General features: G+C 35.7%; 1 protein-coding gene across 3 annotated transcripts in view; it reads right to left on the bottom strand.

Annotated features, from left to right (window-relative positions):
- Nucleotides 1-21,489, bottom strand: part of LOC119836082 (serine/threonine-protein kinase MARK2-like) — a 159,296-nt gene that overhangs the window by 80,911 nt on the left and 56,896 nt on the right. For 2 of the 3 annotated variants that reach the window (XM_038361313.1, XM_038361314.1), the window contains exon 2: nt 11,423-11,992. The exons of the other annotated variant lie outside the window; for it this stretch is intronic. In XM_038361313.1, the coding sequence (XP_038217241.1) occupies nt 11,423-11,890 (468 nt within the window). In that variant the 5' untranslated portion in view covers nt 11,891-11,992. The remainder of the gene's footprint in view (nt 1-11,422; nt 11,993-21,489) is intronic. 3 annotated transcript variants of the gene reach the window in all.

Genomic DNA, 21,489 nt, shown 5'->3' with positions numbered 1-21,489 from the left:
ACCCCTTGCTCATGCATAATTTATTAATTTAACCTAATATAATAGAGTTTATTATAAGGAGGTTGTGAATTTGTGAGTTTGTGACATCTCTGGATCTATTGGACCGACTGGAAAAAATTATTTCAATAGAAAGTTATTTGCGAGTGACATAAGCTATATTTTAGTAAGTTTCTATCCCGGATCGGACCGAGCGGAGCCGGGAGCAGCGGCTGGTAGTTATTCTTTTAAATTTTCATAAATGAAAAATTATTTGACAGGCCAACAGTGGATCAACTGTGAAAGACCCAAGGCTGAAAACGACGATTATTCTTAATTAGCGATTATTATACTTGTAATTAAACCGTTGTAATTAATATAATTAACGTGTTATTTCATGTGAGCGGAAGGACTTCAAACTGTACTGGTATATATTTATAGTTTATTTCATACCATCATTATTAAAAGCTTTCCAAGATATTATGAACTCAAGCCTGTTGTAACTTATGTTTTTATTTAATCACATCAAACACATTTCCAGGATGCCTTAGTAGGTAGGTAGTACTAGGTACTCGATCTGCCACGTAAACACTCGAATTTCAAGACTTAAACGACATTCTCGTGTCGTGCTCGACAGTGGATCCACACAGATGAGTCACCGCGCGACGCAGGCGCAGGTATAATGTTATACCGTATCGCGGACACCGGTCTCCGTAACCACGTGACTTGGTACAGTGCTCTTGCAAGACCGGTGAAGATTTTAATATTTGAGATAAACATTATAAATCAGTACCACAAATGCGAAATTTTGTGAGGATAGATGTATGTTTGTTGCTCTATTATGCAGACCACTGGACGTATTTTTAATGATATTTAGCAGCAATGTAGCTTATGTACCAGAACAACACCCAAGCTATAGAAATACTTGCTTTGCCAAACCCACGGGGCACAGCTAGAATATAATATACAAGAGAGGTAAGATTTTCAGGAAAACATTATCCTGTTAGAGAATCTTAATCTAATTAAAACATGGAATATTGCAAGAATTCAAATTAGAGTAGGCACTTAACCTAAAACTTTCGAAGTCAACTCGCGACAACAGAGACTCTAGCGGCCACGTGTGGAACCAAAATCGTCTCCCACAATACCTACTGTCGAAATTGAACATTAAATATTGAAAATCCTAAATAGACAGTCTTCTCTTATAATTATCTACCTACTTTATAATTAAAATAATTAATACATATGTATATGTATGTATATTTATGCCATTAGCGTGTATACACTTTGAAAAACAACAATTATAAGAAACCCAAATGTCAAATTTTTCGGACGCCACATTAAATACAAAATGGCCACGAATTATAAATCGACCTATAACATAAAAGAAGTAAACAGAACGCACACAAAACCGCTGACACACAGATAACGCTAATTGCTTTCGCAATCTGGACAATGCTTTCGCTTTTATCAAACTGTTTGCTCGGTTTTGTTTACGTTCGGAATCGTTACGTCGCCTCGTCAACTGATAGCCATACATACATACAAATAGATGTACAGTGTGTGTATTGAAATTTAATATGGAACTTCGAATGAGCTTCAATTTAATTAGGTATAAAAGTACTTATACTTACTAATGTTAGCTTAATTATTATGCTGTTCGCCCCGGTTTCTCTCGGGGTACATATACCTATAGTCTATATCAGTAAGTGTAATTGCAGCTTTCTAATGGTGAAACAATTTTTGAAATCGTTCCCACCGTTTACGCGTGATGGTGAAATAGTGATTCATTTTTATATTCGAGTATTATAGATTACAAACTTATTTTTATATTCGTCATCTTTCGCGGAGCGCTTTTATGGTATGATTTTTTGTGTCTGGATACAGATAGGACACTTATATACTTTTATGCCGCGTTGACACATCCAATTCCCAAGGGAATTTCCTTTGACAGCACGAGCGAAACCGGGCGGGCGGAAAGCTAGTACAATATATATTTAACCCAGGCTCACGATATCTCGTATATAATAACAATATCTTGAAATGGATTGATATTAATAAATAACTAAATAAAAGAAAAACCGATCGAAAATATATCGGAAGTACGTACTAAGACGGCTTCAACTTAACTTTACCCGGTGTTGGATACGTAGATAATCTTTGTAGACAAATTTATAGAAAACAGATTCACATTTCACAGATAATACCTACTAAGAAAATATAATACGTATACACTTTTAAAAACATCTTCAAGAATCAATCACAATCAACTCAAAAAAAAACATACGACAAGCGGCTCATAAAATTGCGTAAAAAAAACTGCAATTTCGAGCCTCGTTATACAATTTAATGGAACGCGATGTTAAGATAGCCATACAAAACTATTATTATCGCATCGATGCACGCACCGAAACATACTCTATTGCTTAATCGATAAAGCTTATAATTGATATGTACAGAGTACAATACATAATCAGGGTCATTAACCCGGCGGCTGGATGTGGGTGATTCGTAAAAGGAACTCGGCAAAAACTAGATCCCGAAACACGTTTAAGCGTTGCCAAATATACACCTTATTATTGCCGCAAGCCGCTTGCCACCACAATACATGTCAATTTATAAGATATTTTTTTTAATTAAAGCGTCACAGTGCGTATAATTATCCAACGAATGACGGTTGATGTGGAAAAAAAAAACTTTTGAGGAGTGGCTGCTTAGAATAGATCAAGTTAACGTGATTGAAAAGCATTTATTTCGTTCATAATTTGACAATTAGGCTCATTAAATTGTTGTTAATTTTCTGTACAAATTAGACACGAATGTCACAAAGTTGGTTAACTAAAAAAATTATCAAATGTTTTTCCTCACGTCCTCGCCCTAGTCCATAGTCATATCTATAAAGTTTTTGTTTATTTCGTCTTGATAGATGACAATAGGCCATAAGCGGATTGTTATAATGACATTGCATAGGAAGAAGTGGTTTTACACGCCTAAACAATACGATAATTCTTCACAAAATGTCAATATACAGTACAGTCACCTGTCAAGCACACTGGGGAAGTTACAAGGGAGGTGCCTTCTCGCAGGTAAATAACGAAAAAGTCACAACAAATGGGAATTTCATTTTAAAATCAACGCTTTTCATACTCATCATCCTCAGCCCATACATGTACCCACTGCTGGGACACAGGCCTCCTATGAGGGTGCAGGCCATAATCCACCACGCTGGCCAAGTGAGTTTGATAGACGTCACATGTCGTCGAACTTATGATTCTTGGACATGCCGGTTTCCTCACGATGTTTTCCTTCACCGTTTTAAGCAGTGGTGATGTTACCCATATGTGCAGATAAATTGAAAATCAATTTATTTCCTGCACGCTCGCCCCGTCTCGAACACCGACTTAACGATTTTTGAAGTCCGAGGTCCTCACCACTGAGATTTTCATACCAATAATTATACAATTAGTCCTCGAATCATCATATATCAAGAGGATTTTTGCGGTAACATAATGTAGAATGAAAGAGTACATTGAAATAAACAAATACAACGAATCTACACATGTAGCGCCATCTAGTATCGAACTAAGTTAAACGACTACGAGTCGGAATGTACGGCGTGTTGTTCCACGAATAATGAAGTTAAATGATAAAATGTAAGAAATATCAAATAAACGAGATAAACAAACCATTTTATTAAGTTAAATAATATTATACAATTTATTTTTATCGACATAAGCCAAACGTATAGGGGAGTAAATAATTAACATATTCATACTCAAATATATTAAACGTAAAATATTTATCAGAAATGTTGAGAAATGTGTTTCGATCGTTAAAAGATACAGCTAGTGACACCTAGCGGTGAGTACCTCTACTGAAATAGTGTCAGTTACAATATTTTATTTACTTATAATATAACCAATAATAATAACACAGTTCCTTTTATTAATCGAGTATTAAGCATATAACAAATACAAAATAAAGCACTTTGCATACTACACAATAGTTTCATAAATCATCACAGCTATTATTATTCTATTTAATACCATGTACTGTACCAGGATACAACAAAACAGATTAATCAAATATAGACTGTAAATAAAAATACAGATAGCTATTTTCCAAGCATATGTGTCTTGTACTCGTTTCGCTATTGCACACTAGATGGCGACACCGGTATCACTTACTGATACGCTAGGTCTAGCATCACCGTATCTAGAAGTGGACGCAAGCGTGAATGAACACAAGTAATAAGCTATTGGGTGTACAATATAAGTGATTGATTGTTATATCTTAACTTTTCATCTTCTACGCGACTCTTCCACTGACTAAACGAGAAAAACGTATCTATATATGTGTGTACACGTACCCACACGGATTTAGTAATATTACGGATTTACCAGATACAAATTATAAAGATTATTTAACAACGACGCATTATGTTATATCTTAATAATGACGAGCGAATTGTCGAATGTAAATCTCTCTTAAAATAGACACGTATAAAAATAAAATTACCCGTAAGAGGATACCTGGGTCCCTGCCACTTTTGTGTCTTTTTTTGGGAAGCGCGTGTTTGTGGAATCGGGTAATAATTATATCTTATGTCACAAAATTTACCTTTTCCTAATGTGAGTATAGATATTATTTTTATTTGACAGTAAACGCTGAATATATCAAAGTCACAAACGCCATCAGAGATACGCCAGATAGTAAAAAGAAAAAACCATATGCTATCACGATTCCTTTTCCATAACGTTACCTACCTCGGTTTAACAACCTTCATCTCGATGCGATAAGATATTATAAAACATCTGATACGAAAATGGATATTTAACAGTTAAGATAAACGTCGAAATCAGACGAAAGTAAAGCGTTGAATTAAGTACGAGAAGAAACGCGAAAAGTTATCTCATCATATCATTGGTGACGGTAGAGGGTAGCGTTGCGAGGGACTAGTGCCTAAAATAGTCTACATAGATGTCTTTGGTACAGGTCCCCAGCCTCCACTTTAAGGTGCTACGTGATGTTAAATGAAAAAATGTTCGTTTTTATCATTATTTTTGACACAGATTTGACTGTATAAAGTACTTATTTATAATATCAAGTATTTTAAATGAAATATAAATAAAATCAAAACGATATAATTCAAATGTTAGAAGACGAACAGTTTTTTTAAAGGTTTGAAATATAATGCGCTTATCTTTATTTTGTTATACATTACACTACGTATCTACATATGCAACAGTGAAAGGACTTTTTCAATCGCCCCAGTGGATCCTAAGATTCATGCGTTCAAAGAAACAAACTCTCCAGTTTATATTATTACTTATTAGTATAGATTCATAGTATTCAATCAAGGCAACAATTAAAACGCCACCACAGTGTTATATAAAACGATAACAAACAAAATCTATAATTGAATCCCAATAAAAACATTACCCACACTATTACGCCAGCATTCAATACGCACCTCCCACACATACAAACCAAGTCGGTCGACTAAATATAAACCAAACTAAAATGGATCAAGTCGAGTATATATTTATATTTCGATTATGCAACTATGATACATTTCATTGAATGCACGGCATAATTATTATTTTTTCGTACGCGCAAAACACGTTAATAGATAAAAATAAATCGGTCAAGTGCGAGTCGGATTTGCGACACTAAAGGTTCCAATGCTAGCTAAACAGCAACTGCACAAGAAATTGGTCACCCATTAAATATATACAGACAGACAGACGGACGTACAGTGAAACTGTCCATGTTAAGTATAATGGTTCACAATCACAAATCGACAGCTCCCTAATAGGCCCTCTCTCAAAGACAACCGGTCATCCGAGCCAAGTGAGATGAAGTAAACAGAGTCGGGGCGTATGCGCTTAACCAAACACAAAGTTAGAGTTTCGACAAACAAACAAACAAACAAACAACAAGTTCCTTGCACCGATCCGTTTCGGCTGGCACGTGTTAGGTTATATTTAAAGTTTAAACGCTTCCTGTTACCTATTCTAGATGGAGGTGTATTAATTAGGTCATATAACCAATTGAAATATGGAGTTTAAATTTAGCAGTCACTTACAAATATTAATATAATAAAAAAAAGTATTTACATTTGATTGAACTCAATCATATTTCTAGTGAAAATTATTGTCTCAAACGCACATTTAACGAAAGTAATACCTAAGTTATTATTATTTCATACAAGTTTTTTTAGTTTTCTCACGCGAATATACATATATAACGATCATTTATTACGCGTCACGTAAAAAATTAACTTATTTTATGTTATTTTACACCAATTAACATACCTAAATACCTATTAAAATTCAAATTAATTCATCAAACATCAAACAAAACGACTCTCCTTCAAGCAGCGAAATGGCCTCAAGCGTTACTCCCAGAGGTACCAACTCAACATGAAGTCTACACTACACAACACTACACAAAGACGTTCTAAGAAGACTCTGACCCTTCGGCCCCCATTCGTACCCCTCTCAGCCCGCCTCGTGACTCGTTTTTTAACCGCACCCTTTGATCTGAACGATCGAATCTATTGATTTCAACTCTTTTGCGCCATAAATAGACTATAGCCACACAGGTACGTATTTCACTTCCGAACGCATTTCCAAACAATTACCTTTAGGTATCTTTAGCCACGCTTCACTTTGGCCCGTAATGGTTTTACCGGATGGGAAATGAGGAAACACAAACAAACCGTTGGAAGCAATCTTAGAAACGGGTATATTATGTTAAGCTTTGAGCTAAATCAGATAGAGAACTTAGAATTTTAAGACTTTTATAATTCATTTTTCTAACACCAGTTCGCTGCTACTAAACGCCAGCTATTGATCGCAATCGTCCCATTGCTTATAAAATATATATGATCTCCCATTGTAAAGCCCACGAAAGCCTATTCTACTAACTCTAACCCTTTCAAGGTTATCAAAGAACAACCTTAGAGCGCTACACCGTCAAATTCAATATATTCTCTCGTACGGTTTTTTATCCCACCACAGAGCACACAAAACCTACGTCAGATTCTTTTATGTTCTTATGTCATAGCAGGCGACTGAGCTGGTGGTTCGCCTGATGGTAAGCGATCCCCACCGACCATGAACATTCACATAGTGCCACTGAAAATGCATTGCCCTTTATCGGTTGATGACGGGAAAGAAGGAATGGATTCGGGAAGGGTGATGAGGAATAGGAAACTGGCCTCATACAGTTTTATCCCACCGCAGAGCGTACAAGACCTTGGCGCTGTCAAGTCCACGGTCCAATGTATCCAGCGTCTTAATCAGTGCGGTCGTGTCGCGTCAAGCCAGCGTCAAGCCACACCAGATAGTGTCGTGTTACTGATCGCGTTAGACGTGTCACCGTGAAACTGTAAACACCGTCCGATTACAATATCGCGGGATAGATTGCCGCCAGATTGTAATGTGTCGAAAAAATGTGATCCTCAATATACCTAATGCTTAAAGTTTAGAGCATTATTTTTCAAAAGATTATGTCTGTCGATATGAAACCGTTGATTTGTGAGATGCGCTTTCGACATGATGGGTTGGGTTAGGTTCGGTTTATGTAAAACCACACATACATACAGGTATATAGGTTGACCACCTAGTTGACTGTCGACTGAATTCTCGGCATTATATATAACTAGCTGTGACCCGCGGTTGAAACCGCGTAAGTCCGTATCCCGTAGGAATATCGGTATAAAAAGTGCCTATGTGTTATTTCAGTTGTCCAGCTATCTTCGAAGCAAAATAGTATTATTATTCACCAATAGATGTCAGGAAAAAAAAACACGAATAAAATACGAATATGACATTATTTCAGTTGTCCAGCTATCTACGAAGCAAAATAGTATTACTATTCACCAATAGATGTCAGGGAAAAAAAAACACGAATAAAACACGAATATGACATTTTCTAAAAAAAATTCCTAGCTAGATCGATTTATCGCCCTCGAAAACCCCTATATACTAAATTTCATGAAAATCGTTGGAGCCGATTCCGAGATCCCAATTATATATATATATATATATATATATACAAGAATTGCTCGTTTAAAGGTATAAGATTGCGATATATTCATATAAATATAGTCTCAAAAAATAAAGCGTTAAATAGCAAGCTAATTTCAACGGATCAAAATTTTTCCACCGTTTAAAACTACTTGCAAGTTATATAACAATCTAACGTTTATAACAATCTTACGGTGACTGATACACGTAGACTAGGAGACCTACACTTAAGATGTGAGAGGAAAAAACAATGACTAACTAAATGTAAAAATGTAACACACTTTGTATAGGGACTAAGTTTGTTGTATCTAATTCGGAACTTATGATCTAAATTGACGTCTTGAATTTCGTTAATCAATACTTCAATATCTCTTCAATGATTGAACAGTCTATATACAAACTACGAACATACATATTTGTATAATTTAAAATTTAACGTTATTGACAAAAACCAACAATTTAGGTGTCACATAATAATTAAGTTTATAGGCAACTCACAATAGAATAGTACTTATACACACCTACTATACATATGTAAATTGTATGTCCATAAAATATATATAACATAAATCGCAACTCCACAAAACCTTCTATATATCCATACAACTTTATACACAATCAAACATAACCGTACCAAATTCTATTTTCCAAAAATGTGTTCCGTTAAAATTTCGCCAATCTTTAAAAAAAAAAAAAACAAATTGGCGCGAATAACTCACAAAGTTAATAAATCACTTAAAATCAGTGCAATTAACAGAAAGGCTGAATTGAAAACGAAAATTTTAAACGATTGCAGGCTGAATGCTTCCTCAATAATCTGAATTAATGGGCGATTGCCGGCAGGGTTGCCGGATGCGAAAATAATTTGAATATCCCGCACTCATTAACTTGAACATGGTGAACTTAAGTTGGAGATAGATTTAAATGCATTGTGTAAATAATATGCTTAAAATACAAACATTGTTAGATGTTTTAAAATTAAGCTGTTTTATTGTCTTGTGTTATGTCTACTAATGATATGTATAAATAAATATAAATATGTTTGCTACTCTAATTCACGCAAAAACCGCTGAACGTATTTTGAAGATACTTGGCATCGACATAGCTTCAGAATAACATATTAGGTATATTTGGTATTAATACTAATACCTATTATGCTCTTCTATAACTAATACTTGCTATTGTCCATGAGTGAAACCGTACGAGACAGCTAATATTCAATAAATTAAAAATAACGTTATAATACGATTCTTAATAAATATTATAATAAACTAAATGACGGCTTGCGTATCTCTCATTTATTCAAATTTACTTAATTTTACCACGTACCCTATTATGTTCAAATTAGCTTATCTTGTGACAAATAACTTCGCTATTTGCTAAGTCCGATTTTTTTTTATTTTTAATAATCTCGAAAGCGGCAACCCTAACTACCAATCAATTATTCACACTATCACTTTTGACCGAAACGAATTTCGTTAGCCTGCATCAAACACTTCGTGCACTCGTTCGAAAATTTTCGACGGCAATTTACGAACAAACGTCCGACGTCCACCTACCTCCATTTACTTACCGAGGTTGATACGTTTCAATTGTGTCGCTTTTAGATGGAATTTAAAATTGGCTGATAGAAAAATATTTTGTGCGTATTTAGGACCAAAACCGGGACAATAGAAACAGAACAAATTTAAAATTAGAATTTCATATACAAAGAGATTCAAGAAAATCAATTAACAATAAAAACAAAACAGCATTATCCGCAAACCATTAAAAACAAAAACCATTTAACTTCAAATTTTCTATTAAACCACCAAATGAATGAAATAAAACGACATCACGAACACTTTAATCACATTAACGACTAAATTCAAACATATTCTCTCAAATATGAAGATCTAATCTGCACCTAATGAATCGCCAAACACGCTAATTATAAATAGACAGAGGCAAACACATTACGTATATATAAATATTTAAAGAAAGTTCACATTGTTTACTAGCTCATTGCTTGTATCAATATCAACCCGTCTATAGAGATAGCAACAATTTAACGATACAACATCTGCCTATATGTAACATTATTTTTGTCACATGCATGTCACGTGTTTATATATATAATCACGTTTTATTTAGATACGATGATAAAAATTTACGCGGCTTACGCGTAACCGAGCAACGAACGAACGAGCGCCGACATGTTATAATAAATACATGACGTTGAAATGATAATTTTTTTTTATGTTTTCTTGATATCATTTGCTTTCAATTTCATTTTTTTTTCACACATACGTTTTGAGTTATAGTTATACGTATTATTTGAACGATGTTTCTTGTTCATACATCCTACTATCCTACTTCCTACTATCCTATCATACTAATCTTACTAATATTATAAATGCGAAAGTTTGTAAGGATGTGTGTGTGTTTGTTGCTCTTTCACGCAAAAACTACTGAACCGATTGCAATGAAATTTAGTACGTTATTACGTAAACAGCTGAACACGTGGAATAACATATAGGCAACTTTTTATCCCGATATTCCTACGGGATATGGACTTACGCGGGTGAAACCGCGGGGCGCAGCTAGTTATTATATAAAAACGGAACACTGTATCGTGTCATCTTATAAGCTAGTCTACTACATATATATTTACATAATAACAACACACGTGAACCACCTTACCGCGAAACCAGTATCGTACATTAATAAAAGCAATGACTACGATCCGAGTTCACCATAAATAAAACATCGACACACGATTTGAATGTAACAAAAAAAAAAGATTAAAGTCGTGTCAAGGAGCCATTGAAAAGTTCAATTTACCCGATACAGTGTTCTACCATTGACGAGCCACGTTAAGGACAACGAAACACGAAAGCAAATAAACGAAAGTGATATCTGCTTGTTGATATGAACGATTCTAATCTGTCTTTATTTTTAGATGCGAGCGCTTCAAGACATCTAACAAAATTGAATCCTACTTAGTGTTTACTTCTATAGCCGTGGTTCAAAATAGAAACAATAACTTTCATTATTTTTCATTTAAGACGTTCTTTGTGTTTGTTAACAAAGAGGTAAAGTACTTGATCCACTTTCTTTTATAACAGAGTTAATTACAGGTGCCTTGGTCAAAATGTCACTTTTCCATCAATTAACTCTTGATATACGCCTTTCGAAACAACCATTACTTATTATTAACCTGTATAAGTGTACACACCATTGAATGCAATACGATACATACGCTTACAACTCTATAACCGCGTCACTGGATCGCTACTAAGAAGCAATTACGCAAAGAAACACGCTCCGCTTCATAAACAAACATTCTAAATACAATCGCGTATCACGCGTACACACGGCCCTGCCGATAGCTTACGTGTTTGTCTTTGTAATTACATGGAAATCCTTACCTTGTCCCTGTGTGCGTGTCTATGGTGCGTCACGGGCGGCGGGTGCTGGGTCTGCGGATGCTGGCCGGTTACAACCACCGGGAGACCATCGACAATCGTGACCATCACTCTTTTGTCGGCGCTGCGTCGTCGCTCCGCTGAATTCCGCCTTCGCCGTTGCTCATCAGCCACCGGCTTCGAGAATACCGTGCGTCGATCGAAGGAACGGGGATCGACTTGATTCTCTGCCGCCCTGGTAGCCGGGGTGTGGCTTTTCGACCGCTTCAACAATCTCATTACGTGAGACTTGATCGCGTCCGGTTTGCTGACCGGCGGCGGTTCGGGTTTGTGTTTATACGACTGGGAGTGCGCATGGTGACGCTGCACGGACACTGTGTGCCCCATGCCTGGTGGTATCACGTTGGATAGGCTCTTAACTGCGTACGCAGCGTCTACTTTGTTCCCGGCGACGCACGACACCTCGTACATCCCGAACTCTTCAAGATTCCTGCTCGCCTGGTACTTAAGGTTGCGATTCACAGTTTATACACCCATTTTTATTTCCATTCACTTGTGTGTGTCACTGCAATCCTGGTAATTACGAAAACACTTATTCGACGAGTCGGACCGGTCGTGGAAAAAGAAACTATAATATCACTTGGATACGGCAAAAACAATAAAGAATAATAAATAATTGCAAAACGATAATTATTTATCTAGATCGCGGCGCACACGTCCATTCGGCGCGAGCGTCGTCGACACACTAACACATCGTAGCGTTATTAGAATAGAGAATCACAATGATGTATGAATGATAAGAGAGGATGCGTGTTAAGTCGTGGGCGATCCGACTTACCGCGAAAGGTCAATGTTTCGGTGAAGTCATCTTTATTGAAACGATAATAGCGCACTTACGGATTGACGTCTTAGCAATTAATCACTTGAAGTTGGTTAAGCGTAATTTGCGTAATAGAGGAATCAGCAATGAGCGCGTTTGTTGTTTTCTACGGCGTTTTCTGTTACCTATTTCGCGTACATGACCGCCTTAATATGAAGTCTAGTTTCGGAAATATTAATGTTGTTACGATACGCAGAGGGCTTTTTTCGCGTAATTTTGTTTAAAAAAACAATTCAAGCCACGTTTTATCACAAACGCCGGGCGCGGGACGAAGGAATTTTAAACGAATATCTCGTTTGGGCGCAAGCCGCGGCATTTCCTTTGTAAAACGCGATAATACAATTTCTCTACACAATCTACCCGGCGAGGGGACAAAAATGTTCCTAATATTGTTTGGCGAATTCTTTCAAACATCCCTTTATCTTCCCTCCGTTGATAGGTACTTTGTGGAAATATGACTCACGTCATTTAAAAAAATTTAACGTACCTTATAGATATCGAATACCTACTTACGAATCTAGTCTAGTAGTCAGTTATAAATATAAGTTTTTTATACATTAATTATTGTTAGCAAAAAAACAGAATCGCCTTCAAATTGTTTGAACTATAAATAACTATACCAAATTAAAAACGGCAGTCCCATTTAAATTTGGTCTAGATGTCTTTATCTGAATATGAAATATAAAATTCAGTTCACCCAGTAAAAATTTATACGGTAACAAACATAAAAAAGATACAGTCGAATTGATAACTCAACAACAACAGCAACAACAAATTCAAACAATTCCATTTCAATTTTCCATGAATTCGAATCGGTACTAAACTACCTACTAACTATTAATAAATTACTTCCTGTATGAGTATTAGTAATGGTTTAAGGAATTTTTTTATACCTAAGTGCACTAGTCATCATACGCAGAGGTCAGAGCGTGCACATATTTACCCGATTCATATCTATCTAGTTATGCAAGTTACATTTTCCGTCTTTCTCTTATTTCACCGATCCTTGATAAGTGTAGAAAGGTTCTTAAAGTCGAGTCTCAAGGAGTCGGTTACATACAAACATACATAAAAAATCATTATCAAGTACATAATTACTGCGCCCACTGCAGGCACACAGAGGCCTCCTATGAGGAGAATAAATACTTATTTGAAAATGGAGCATCATTGAATTTTAAAGCGTATACTGCGTAGAGAGAAAAAAAAACATTTCATTCCTTTCAAATAATGCTAACACTTACTTTCAATGAATAGCTAAAAGATATAATTAAATCACACCTATATACGTTTATAAAATATTAGCAACCAATATATTGCATCAAAGAAAATAAAAAAATATATATATATACATATAGGTCACTTTTGACACAAAGATAATTCACAATTTACACGGCGCGTGCGCAACTCCAGCTAAAACCCGTTCGTGCGCCTTACATAACCGGCAATCACGATAAAGTATCATACATACATACATGTGTGTAAACGATGCACGTCAATTACCTATCAATTATCGCGAACGCAATTAATTAGAGACATTATTAGACTAAATGAAACAAACGTGAAGCAAACATGGACCCACACCCTTCATCAACTGTGTAGATAGTGATGGCTTAGGGAATTGAATTTGTGATCGTGAGTGAATATCTATAGTTAAAACTTTCATTACAAATTTATGCATTATGCGTTATTATATGGTACTGTTACTTGTCTCTAATGTAAATAGCATAACTTATTTTTCATTTAATCACCACTAGCTTTCCGCAGGAAAAGAACCTTTGAACCAAAGCATATATAAACAAACCAGACTCAAAACTAAAAAATAAACCAGAAGCTTAAAGTTTAAACACAACAGTCTCGTATCAACACCAAGACAGGTGACATCTCAGTCTCCGCGTGACCACGCCCGCCGTATACCGTACGAAACATCGTGATAAATAAATAACGTAAAAAGCGTTTGCATACATTTTCTAAAGCGAAAATACTTCAAATTGTACATAGAACCAACTATCGAATAACCGGTGGCAAATGAATCAACCGGTTAGCTAACAAAGCGCTCGCTAGTTCCGTTCGAATGGTCACCTGATGAGTCACAACCACTCGTAATGGATACCTTCACTTGTCTATTGTGCAGCCATTTCTTATTACTACTGGTGTTAACTAGCCCGAATGTATTGGTACTAATAACTGGAACTTGCGGCTTCAGCCCTCATAGGAATTGGTGCAATAGATTATTGTATAAATAAGCACATAGGCTTTTATCCGGGTATCACTCGATTGGCACCGCGGGTTCCAACAACAAATTTCCTTCACCCATGCTGATCCAGTAGGGTATGCCATTTATACGTTCATAATTTAATTAAGAACCTATCAAACACCAACTATGATGATACATATCCTAGAGCAGAACCGATGAAGGTTTATAAATCAATTATAACATTACATGATAATGTATTATAGGTTCACGTGTGATGAATTTCACTTATACAACAAAGTTGAATAAGCCATTATTCAAAATTCAACAACATTCATTTTATTTATCCAAATCACATGCCATTACATGTTACAACCTAATGCGACAGCGACTAAACAAGGAAACAAAAAATTTAGAACTAAACCAAAGAGAGAACCTAAGAAGACATCTAAATAATCTGCCAACCGACCACAATGGTCACAGGAACACCCAAATAACCACACATACAGCTAAATAATCAAACCGAACTAACCAATAGCACATAAGCATCAATCGAGTTCAGTGAAATTCAGTGAAAGTGCAGGGCTACAACTGGTATCGCCGGAATGAATCATTGCTAGAGCTAAATATGTAGACCTAGTTTTGTATAATTGATGTACCTATCTATCTATCTACCAATAAATGAATTTAGATGGATACCAGATTTATTTATAGCCCACAAAAGCAGCTGTAGATTCCATTCAATATGAACCCGACATACATACATACATACGTACTGAGAGAGAAGTCATAAGAGATCAATATAAACGAATGAATATAGAATATGGTGAACGCTCATAGCGCTTTACACCGTCCAATTAATTAATAAATGCGTATAAAATCTTTTTAACATCGCATGCACAAAGTAAACACAGTTATTGCTATCCGCGAGGCGGGCTAGTGATCTATTCTACAGGTCTTTAACGACAGAGATGCAAGTAGCAATACGACATCTCAATGCAAAACATAAAAAATAACCACCATCCAAATAACTGGGAACGGTGCAATAGCAACGGGATACCGTATGAACATAGCGCATTTCCCATGCGTCTAAACTCTAATCTATTGATTCGATACGACCTTCGCCGTTTATTGGGCAATACGAAACAACTCAGACATGCAATTAACGATTATAATGCAAGTTTGTTTGCGCAATATCCTTTGTATTTGCATTATATGATATATCGTTTTAATCTTTTTAGGTGATTGATATGTTTGATTTCGTATAAGAACCTACAAATATTATAGATGCGATAGTTACTCAAGTCTGTCTGTCTCTTCTCAGGAACCGATAAGGATAAAATTTGGTACAACGATAGTTTGTGCCCCTAGAAAAACTAGATAGTTTTTATTCCGGAAATACCATGCGAGAAAAATCCCGGGACAAGCTGTCTGAGACTGTCCTTGAAAACTAGAAATGAACTACATTAAAAAATATATCGATCTAAGCTTTACTTCGGAAATTAATAAAATTCTTATACAATAATCATTTGTCGATGTGATTGTATGCTATAAACACAAAACCGCACTGAATATTATCATAATATTTAATTGAGGAAATATAATTTACTTCATTAAACACATAACCTTGCCAGTTGAAAATATTATTATTAAACAAGTAGGAAGTATACACGCAAGAGATTTTAGCTGAATGTGCGATTTTTATTAAATAAATAGCTGTCAAGGCTTCACCGTTTATTTATAAAGAAACAGCACATACGCTCTGTTTAGATGAATGTCAAAAACAATTTAATATTACAATAATCATATTGAATTTATATCTTGTTGGGTTTAACAATCAGATCTAACTGCGTACATCTTTTACCAAATCAACTCTACGACTTAACCAGTCCAGTCAGCCGTCGCAATTCTTAAAAGTAATTAATATTAAATTATACACATGTACCTACAAATGTAGACAAAGTATATTCTCCAGCCGTGCGCAATACATTTCCGCATCCACACTCGATGGCCGAACAAAAAGGAAAGTGGCCCATATCGACGCGCCTCATTTTCGACACCCGCCCGCCCCCGTTAAGATAACGCCATCGCATCATGGAATAAATAGCTCGCCATCTAAGAGTTTCCGCTCGGAACTAACGTTTTGGGAGCGCGATAAGATGTATATATTACGTGTTGGCACTATAGAATACAATGTAGGTATATAGATATTATATAGTATATTTGATGTTGATTGCTTCGTGTTTGTTCAAGTGATTGTTCGTCGTCCACACGGTGTGTACAGCATTATATTAATTAACCATTAATTTTAATGCACTGGTACCAAGTGTTTTTTTTTCTATTACTATTACAACGAAACCCTCCCCCACACATCGTAAACCAAATTCCTTTTTTTATAAACTTTTTTATAAACTGTCTTACCTTATACGCTAATAACAATCATAACGAATACGCTAGTAAATAACTTAAGCATACCAATTCATAAGCACACTAAAACCTTTACTAAGTCTATAATTAAACGACTCAGTTTCCAACATGAGGGTTGTGGTGGCCCATCAATCGAAAACTATTCCATAACTAAACTTCTAAATACTGTTCCATATCAAATCACACATAGACTTCAAAGCTCACGTACATTAATTAATATCTAATCCAAGATAAAAGGGTGTACCTATGCTAATAAGACACCCAAATTAACGGCAAGTCCAAAGTCCGAACTTCAATATTTGCACAGAGCTTGTTTGTTTAACACTCTGTTTAATGGTGAGTGGGGGGAGGGAGGATAATAAAACTTTTTATCGGGTCAGCAATTACAATATGCAAATGAAATGTGATTAGTTCTTACTAAGGGATGAAATTTGCATGGAAACTCCAATATTGTTTTCTGTTGAATGGGATCGTTCAAAATTAAGCTTGATGAATGAAAATTTTCGATTTCTGATTACCTTTACCATAACCATACGTTCCTTTTACATAAGTAGGTACACTAAATCTGTCACACCTGTATATTGAAATTTTATTTTCTTAACGACTAGTTATAAGTTAAATAAATAGATAAAACCAAAGCCATCTACATGTATCCTACTGCTTGTAAGCGGCAATTCGTCTCAAGTGATATTCTTATTGCCTTCAATAGCATTTTTTGGATTAATTAACAATAAATAATATAACAACATACCCAGAAGTAATTGTATAACTACATTATTTTATTTAATACGCAGTACATCAATACGGACAGAATCTATCGACATTTCTAGGTATTGAATGCCAAAAATGACCACATAATTAGTACAAACTGACTGAAATTGCCAACCCGCGTGGTGGATTATGGCCTGAATCCTCATAGGAGGCTGTGTCCCGAAATGGCAACGTATACGGGCTGATGATGATGATGATGATGATGACTGAAGTTACACTCTGTACACGTTACCCTAACATAAAAGGCAAACAGCTTACCACATAACCGGTGAATAAAAGCAACAAAGCCGTTGTTTATATGAAACTAAAGAGCCCAGTAACAACCGCACACGACTTTAGCTAGAGAAAAAAAAAGCAGATAAAAGTCGTAGACTTTACATTCAAAGAAAAGGGTATACGACGAAAGGCTTAATGAGTTATTACGCGCGCACCGCTAATTGCTTGTGTGCGTTCATACACACACACACGCACGCACACACAATCAACATTCGACTCGACTTTACTCGTTAAAATTGTAAAACACACGATATAGATAACAGTTCACAGAGATATTCGCAAATTGACAATATAACAGCTGAAATTTACATTGTTTTAATAATCCCAACTTACTTCATACTTAATTGAATGGACCTAATACTAATACTTAATATGCTAAAGCGCGAGGTGTGTGCTGTCTTCGACAATTAGCGCATTATCAGAAGTTGTAAATGCATCAATGCAAAAATAATGATAATTTCTGATTTCACAACAAACAAATGACAGGCATGGGGACTATGTTGTTTACCTTACCTTAATCCATTTATTTTATTTATTCATTTATTTGATTGCTGAATGAGTCGTTGTTATCACACTAATCACACTTCGCACTAATATTATAAATGTGAAAGATTGTTTGTTTGGCTGTTTGTCCGACAATCACGTTGAAACAACTGAACGGATTTTGATGATATTTGGTATACAGACAGGGTTTGAGTCTACTCGGACTGACTTTTATTCCGATTAAAAGCTCCATTGGGATACAATGGGATACCTTGATATCCGGGCGGAGCCGAGACGAGCGTCTAAAAAGTGAAGTCCCGTGTCCCATACTGGGGTATGGGGCAGATGATGTACATCCGTTTCACTGATCGATTTTCTTTTGGGACAAGTAGGTGATCAGCCTTCTGTGTCCTGCCAGACCGAGACATTTTTTTTTTTTGCGTCCCCACCGGGAATTGAACCCAGGACCCCTCGGTTCTACGCTCACGCGTTAACCACTGTACCAAGGAGGCGGTCAAGACGAGCGTCTAGTACAAGATAATTCTCTAATCACATACGTGAAAACATGAGGCTATATTGTCAAGTATTTCCAGTTTTTTCCATTATTATAGATACATATCTACAGTATTCCCCTCAAACGTAATGCACTTTCACACCACGGCCACATATCATCATCATATGAATATCTGCGACTCCACTTATTCCGTCCCGGGGTGGCTATCCCCGCCTCGTACATTTGAATACACGTCATTTTCACTTCAATTGCTGCCCTCGAGCTGTACGGTATACGCCTGCCCCGTTGGAACAAAGCATAGAGAAAAAACAAAACGCTATCTCGACTAGGTACTTCAAAATGGATTTTAACGATATACAGGAAACGGTAGGAGAGACTGAATTGTTTCTATGGAATAATATAACATTATCATGTATAAATATTCTATAATATGCAAAATTTCGAAAAACAAATAGTTTATATTTTGTTAAGATTACAATTCAATAAAATATATATTTAGAAATTAAAGACTTTTTAACGGATTTTAAACGCGCATGACCCGCGACCACGCTCGCTGTAGTGTTCGAAACGTCGGGTTAATAATGAATAAATCGCATTTAAAATCCATTAAAAAGTCTTTAATTTCTAGATTTATAATACTCGCGTACAATCAAACACAAGAAAATACTAAAATATATATTTTTCATAATTCTAACATATATACGATGATAAATATTCTATATGTAGGTACTTATTTAAATATAAATAAGAGGAAAACCGTAAAATCTGGCTGCATGCCAAGTCGTATTAACGATACGGGCGCAACGCACTACCTAACCTTATCATTTCAATAATAACAGTGCATAATCGTATAACTGTATGTAGTAAGGGCGCTGTTTTTACAAACAATAGTCAACCTTGGACGATCTGAATATATGAGGAAAATTGCATTTCGTAACGAACACAGCGAGCGCCTGCGAGCGAAATGTACTACGTAGGGTTTTCGTTTGAAATATTTTTGCTAGTACCACGAGAGCAAATAATTCGGTCAGTCAATGGCCTCAGCTGAAGTCTCAATCTAATCAAACCAACATCACTATTAGTATTCATTTCATATAAAACGTATAACATTTGTAAAATTTCGAATAAACGCCTTGCATATGTAGCAAATAAAAGCAAAAGTGTGACTGACGTACTATACTATGCGCAAAATTATAACGATATTTCAGCACACAACAATTCAATGACTAACATGTATGCGAAACTAAAGCAAATTGCAAAGTCACCGTCATTATTCAGTCTCCAAACCGAGCGATGATTTTATTATTTATTACCACTTGACAATGCCTTGATGAGTTTATTTTTAGCCGTCGTGATTGTTAAAATACTTCCTAGGAACTGCGTTTCTGCCGAGAGCTGCTGTAATCGCTCGTCTGTGCCACAATAGGGCTTCATTACGATTGTTGATCCGTGGATTATATAGATTAATAATGATCGTACATGTATGAATGCGTATATAATATATAATAAACAATAGAGATTGCATTCAACGTCAAAATGTATATTGTGTCAACTTTCCCTTCCAGTTTTTAAAACTTTTGAAACTATATCAGGTACAGACCGACAGAAAAATAAATATTGTTTAAAAGACTTTACGCTATGAGAAATTTTGAAAGAATAGAAAAAATTTGATCACGAGGCAGGATCAAAATTTCTCATTTATAAAGCATTTCAATGCTATAAAACTAAAAATTAGACTTTACGCTATTTAAAAAGTTCATATAAAAACACAGTTTAGACAAACGCAAGCTTTTAACGCCAATCAAATGAATGCAGTGGAGAAACGCCTCTAAATTGTGCACCACGATTAAAACATTTAACATCAAACACAATTTAATTATAGTATTTTAAACTTCACCTCAATCAAGCTTCGTACATCATCTACACAATAAATGTATACCTACTACTAATAATAAAACGTTGAAGAGTTTGTTAGTTAAAACTATTGCTTGGATTTAAAAAAATATCTGTCTAAGATACGACATTTATGGAGAAAAGCTTCATGCTATATAGCATCATGCAGGACGTGGTAAAATTCAGCAACATAACATTTCCTTCGTCCAGCCAGCGAGATAACGAAAAAAAACAAAATACAGACATTTTCTTCCCGAGAGCGACGACGACGAGTATGTCACGACAATTCGGACAATTTGCAAACGGAATTGAATAATGAGCGATAAAGTGGTCACTTGTAATACGATCACTTTCCGTAACATTCATCATCATACATACACATATCTACCGTCATATATCTATACACGCACGTTTTATTGAGTGTACAATTGTGTAATGGGCGGCAGAGTGTTTTATTATTGAGTTATATGCTTTTGGAAGTATGGACTACCGCACCGCTGTATCACTCAGCTGTGGTTTCACGGTTTGTAGAATCTAAAAGATCGAACGCGTGCAATGTGTATCATCAGCCCTCACCAAGCCGGTGTGCTGTATTCTGGTGTAGTCCAAACCAAAACGTTATAATTATATATTTA

This window comes from Zerene cesonia, chromosome 22 (genome assembly GCF_012273895.1).
Source record: "Zerene cesonia ecotype Mississippi chromosome 22, Zerene_cesonia_1.1, whole genome shotgun sequence".
Taxonomy (NCBI): domain Eukaryota; kingdom Metazoa; phylum Arthropoda; class Insecta; order Lepidoptera; family Pieridae; genus Zerene; species Zerene cesonia.
The sequence above is the reverse complement of the archived record's forward strand: the minus strand, read 5'-3'. Positions and strand labels throughout refer to the sequence as shown.